Source organism: Crocodylus porosus, unplaced genomic scaffold (assembly GCF_001723895.1).
Source record: "Crocodylus porosus isolate Cpor-Errol unplaced genomic scaffold, CroPor_comp1, whole genome shotgun sequence".
NCBI classification, from domain to species: domain Eukaryota; kingdom Metazoa; phylum Chordata; order Crocodylia; family Crocodylidae; genus Crocodylus; species Crocodylus porosus.
In genome coordinates, this window is record NW_017728951.1 from 26,077,106 (window position 1) to 26,082,182 (window position 5,077).

The following is a 5,077-nucleotide window of genomic DNA, read 5'->3' on the forward strand; positions in this document are numbered from 1 at the left end:
AGCTTCTGGTATATATAGCAGGGGAGTGCCACCCGCTGCGCCCCACCGCGCGCCCTCCTCCCCGGCTCCGGCTCGGCTCCGGGGGCTGCGCTCCGCACGGGCAGGAGGAGGCGGGGAGAGGGAGGGCTGTGCCGCGCACAGCCTGAGAAAAACAAAAGCCCGAGCCAGCCCCAGACGGCGCCGGGCAACCCCAGCGCCCCGGCCCCCGGCAGCTTGGGGGGGGACCCGGGCGCTGCCCCGGGGGGCTTCCCCCAGAGCTCCGGGGGGCTGGGCTTTGGGGGCACCCCCAGAGCTGCCGGGGTGCACGGCCTGGTCAGGCCAGCGAGGAACCAGCTGGGACATGCCGGGCACCTCTTGGACACCCCAGGATGGAGGGTCCCGGCAGTGCCACGCGTGGCCCCAGCACGCATTGGCTCACAGCAGCCCACGCATAGCCAACACTGGCAGCCGACCCCACGCCTGCCCTGGGCACCTTTGCAAAACCATGTAGACAATAACCCATTTCCAGCCCTGGCTGCATTAGGACCCGGCCCGACGATGCCCGTGCCCGGGTCAGCGCCGCCAGCATGGGCAGGGGAACGAGTGGGGTCAGCCGGGCCCCATCAGCCTGGGCTGGGGCGGGGGGCTGCAATGAGCCTGCCCCATCAAGCCCAGGGCCCTGGGTTCACATCCTGCCTGGGCCAAGCCAGCTGTGGGCACCAGCGGGGGAGGCCGTGCCCAGCCTGGGACCACGGCCTGTGCCATCCTCCGGGCACGGGGCTGCCGGTTGCCTGCCCTGGCCTGTCCCTCCACCATCCTGCCACCCCGCGCCACAGCCCTGCCCCGTCCTGGCTGAGCTGCACTCGCCACGCTCTCTCCCACAGGCTTCAAACCGTGTCCCGAGCCCCAGACCAGCCAGCTGCCGGCACAAAACCAACTTCAAAGCTCTGACACTGCAGCAGCGCAACGGGCAGCCTCAGAGGCTCATCGCCAGCCCAGGGAGCCAGGACCCGGCTGCTTCGGAAGGACTGAAAACCTCTGTTCTTGCACAAAGAGCCGAGGGTGGCAGCTCCCAGGCCCCAGCACAGCCCAGTGTGCTGAGCACAAGCTCCGGCTCCTCCTCCGCCACTGACTCACACGGCCCTGGGAAAGTCACTTCATCTCCCCCAGTTCCCCCGCGTCCGGCACGGAGCAAGCCAAGCCACTCATTTGCCCTTGCCTCAGTAAAAGCCTCCCGCGGTGAGGCTGTGCCCCACGGAGCCACTGGGCTAGGCTGGTGCTCCAGGCACCCGCAGGGCTGCAGCCCCGGCCCCAGGTACCCAGCAGCAGGGAGAGAGGGGAGCCGGGGACAGCAGGGGCTCAAGGTGGGAGACACAGCAATGCAGCGAAAGCCCCTGGTTCTGCTTTCCAGAGATGCCGGCTCTGGGCTCGGCCCATGGCAGGACTGCGCACAGCAACTGCGACCTCCTGGGCCGGCTATGGGTCCGAGGAGAATTTCTGGCGTGCGAAGAATGCCAAATTCTTTCAAAATGAGCAAATCAACAGCCCCCCGCCCCCGGGGCCTGGCAGCGTTGGGGGGGGGGCGTTTCCAAGGTGTGACCTGCGCAGCCCAGCGCTCCAGGCACTGGCACCGCCCAACCGGCCGAGGGCCCCGCCCTGGGCCCCAGAGGCCGTGCCAGGCCTGGCGCTGCACGCGGCAGCAGAGCAGGTCCCTGGGGGTGCAGACGCGGGGCGGGCGGGAGTGCCCCGGTGCCCCCGGCTCAACGTCTGCCCGCCCCAGGGAGTCTCTCAGGGCAGCCTGCGAGCGAGGGCTGGTGGTGTGTGCTGCGGGAGCTGGGGAAGGCACCTGCATGGGCAGGCCCTGGCCCTAGCACTACATGCACACGTGCATGTGCACATGCAGACACACATGCATACATGCAAAGATGTACACACTTGCACACAAGCACATACGTGTACAGACATGCACATGCTTGCACACATGCATGCAAACACATACCTGCATGCACACATGCATAGACATGCACACTCTTGCACCCATACATGCATGCAGACACCCCCCCCGCAGAAACACACGCACATGCATAGGTGCACACGTACTTACACACACCAAGACACATGCACACAAACATACGTGCACATGCATATACACGTGCACACATATGCACGCACGTGCACACAAGCAAAGAGAGATGCACACACACACGCCATCTAGCTGCCACCATGGCCAGGGACTGAACCCAGGCACCTCGGGAGATGAAACCCGACTCCCTGCAGCTGAAGCCGAGGAGCCGCAGCTGGGCCGCGCCACCCCCACCGCCGCCAGGCCCCTGGGGGGGAGCCAGCACACGCTGCCAAGGGGCTGCCCGCATCCGGTGCTCCCGCGGCGCACGCCCCCACACCCGTGTCAGTGCGGCGCAGGCAGGCACAGACCAGCACAGGCCTGTGCGCACCCAGGAGCACACCCATACACGGGCACACGCACGCAAGCCTCTGCACGCTGCCCTCAGCCCGGCCTCCCCCACGACCCCCGCCGACGCAAGGACACAACGCGGGGGACAAGGCTGGGCCCAGCAACCTACAGCCCTGGGGCACAAAGAGGCCACCGACCTTGGTGTGGAGAGCGTCCTGACCAGGCTGCCCTGGGTGCGAGGCACTGGCACCCCGTCCTGCCCTTGCAGGCAACAGCACCCCAGTGCAGTGGCCCTAGTTGCTCCTGGCGACCCCGGAGTTAATAATTAACGAGGCGCGGGGGAGGAGAGCCCACAGGCACCACCCCACCCTTGTCCTGGCCCCAGATGTGGCCACCTCTGGGGTGGAGCAGGACAGGCAGCTCCTGGATCCTAGCCCAGGCTGCTGCTGTAGCACGAGGCCCGCCGGGTGCTTGCACTAGTGCGTGCAAGGTCTAGGCCAGGGTACAGAGAACTCAGGCCCTGGGGGTCTCCAGGCTGCTCCATGCTGCCCCCTACCACCCTCCCTATGGGGTAGGGACCTCACTGGGCCTCAACTGGGGCGTCATCCCAGACATTGCACATGCATGGGAGCATGCACATGCACGCGTGTGCAGTCCGGCTGCCTACCCAACCCTGCACACATGTACAACTAGACATTTATGTGTACACGCACATGCACTTGCACACATGTGCACCCCTGCTGCCTACCTAACCCTGCAGACAGGTGTAACTGAACATGTATGTGTGCACACGTGCACGCCTGCGTGCACTCCTGCTGCCTATTCAGCCATGAGGGTGTGTACAGAACCACTCACGAATGCACCAGCACATACGTACACCCAGACTGCCTATCCAAATTTGCATATGCATGCACCTGCACACACATGTGCATCTGCATATGGGTGCCCTTCTGCTGCCTACCCAACCAGCCACACCCAAGCAACTGGATACGTAGGTACGCACACACACGTGTACCTGCACACACATGCACCCTTATTGCTCATCCAACTGGACACGTATGTGCACACACATATGCACCAGCACACGTGTGCATCCTTGCAGCCTTTCCAGCCCCCCGATGACCTGAGTGACGCGCCTGGCACATGGGGGGCCCGGCCAGAATCAGGGCCCGTGGAGCTGGAGCCCCCCAGCCCCTGGGCTCCCTGCAGCTGGGCCCAGCCCTGCTGGGACGTGCTGGGAGGGGGCTTGGAGTGCCTGCTCCAGAGGGAGGAGACTCCCCAGCCCCCGCGCCCGAGCCGGTTTGTCAGGCCCAACGCCAGGCCTCGCTGGGGCCACCGACTGACTCACCAGGCCCAGGGGCAGCCATGCCCGTCTCCCAGAGCTCACGTCCCAGGTGCTAGGCCCCGCCACGCTTACACGCAGCAACACGCCCTCCGCGCAGCCCCGCTCACCCTGCGACAGGCGAGGGAGAGCACAGACTCATGCGCGGCTGCCGGCAGGGGAACTGAGGCAGGGACCCCAGGGACGAGACCCCAGCACAGCCCCTTCGGCGGCAGGGAGGCCCCAGGGGAGGGGGCTGTTATCAGCAGGCGCCAGGCGGGTGGGGCCAGCGGGAGCAGCCCTGGCAGCAGAGATTAAGGCCCTCTGTGCCAGGGCAGGTGGCAGAGCTGGGGGGGACGTGCCCCCCAGAGAGGGGGTCCCTGCACCCCGTGGAGACGAGGCAGAGCCGGGGGGGCCGGGACACCCGCGGCTCTGCCCCTGCCCAGTGCCAGCCGGCCGTGCTGCGGGCTGATAACGGTGGGGCCGGAGGTAGCAAAGGGGCCTCTGACCCTGGCAGCGTCTGTCCGGTCTCCCCAGCCTGGGACCTGCCTGCCACCCGGTCTGGGGGGCCCGGAGCCTGGGACAGGCCCCGTGCCCCCAGGCAGCTGGACCAGGGCCCCCAGGAAAGGGGGAGGATGTGGCGGCTACTGCCCCTGCCGCCCGGGAGCGGCCCGGGCGCACACAGGCCCCAGGCCCGGCACACGCAGGCAGCAGCCGAGGGACTGTCAGGAGCTTGCCAGGGGCCAGAGGCGCAAGGAGGTCCCCCCCACCCACCAGGCTCAATCCTGCAGCGCTGTGGGGACAGGGTAACACCCCAGACCCCACACGCCTGCAGCCGGCCAACATGGGCTGCACACACGTACCCATCACACGTGCAGTCATGCATGCATGCACTGCACACATGTGCACAACACCCGTGGCCAGCCCTGGTTCCTTGCTGCCCTGCTGGTGCCCGGGGTCTGCCCCCCTGCAGCCTGCACGGTCACGTGGCAATGGCGCGGCAGGCGAGGGCATCCCCGGGCACTGTCTGCTCACCCCAAGAGCGGCGTCAGCTGCCAGGGCCCGCGGGGCAGCGACAAGCTCGGTCCTCAAGGGCCAGCCCGCATGCTCCAGGCCCAGCTGCCCCCACCGGGGTCAGGAAGGGGACTTCCCGCTGCAGCGCGGGCTGGCGGGCAGCTGACGGGAAGGCCGAGGGCAGGGGGAGGAGGCAGCCGTGGGCGCAGCTACGCTGGCACGGGCGGCCCCCCGTGCCCGGGGAGAGCGGTCCCGCGTCCCGGGGGCGCCACCGGGCTCGGTGCCACGCAGGGGGCGGGGGGCGGTTACTATGGGGAAAGCCCCGCGGCGCTCGGGAAGCCGTGGCCCCC

At 67.7% G+C, this 5,077-nt stretch overlaps 1 protein-coding gene across 3 annotated transcripts in view; it reads right to left on the minus strand.

Annotated features, from left to right (window-relative positions):
- Positions 1 to 3,765, minus strand: part of LDB1 (LIM domain binding 1) — a 16,833-nt gene extending 13,068 nt beyond the window's left edge. For 2 of the 3 annotated variants that reach the window (XM_019555571.1, XM_019555570.1), the window contains exon 1: positions 3,741 to 3,765. In XM_019555571.1, coding sequence (XP_019411116.1) covers positions 3,741 to 3,759 — 19 coding nt within the window. In that variant the 5' untranslated portion in view covers positions 3,760 to 3,765. Of the gene's footprint in view, positions 1 to 2,589; positions 2,615 to 3,740 lie in introns of those variants that run through there. The other variant, XM_019555573.1, reaches the window with a different exon arrangement.
- Positions 3,766 to 5,077: the final 1,312 nt, after the last annotated feature.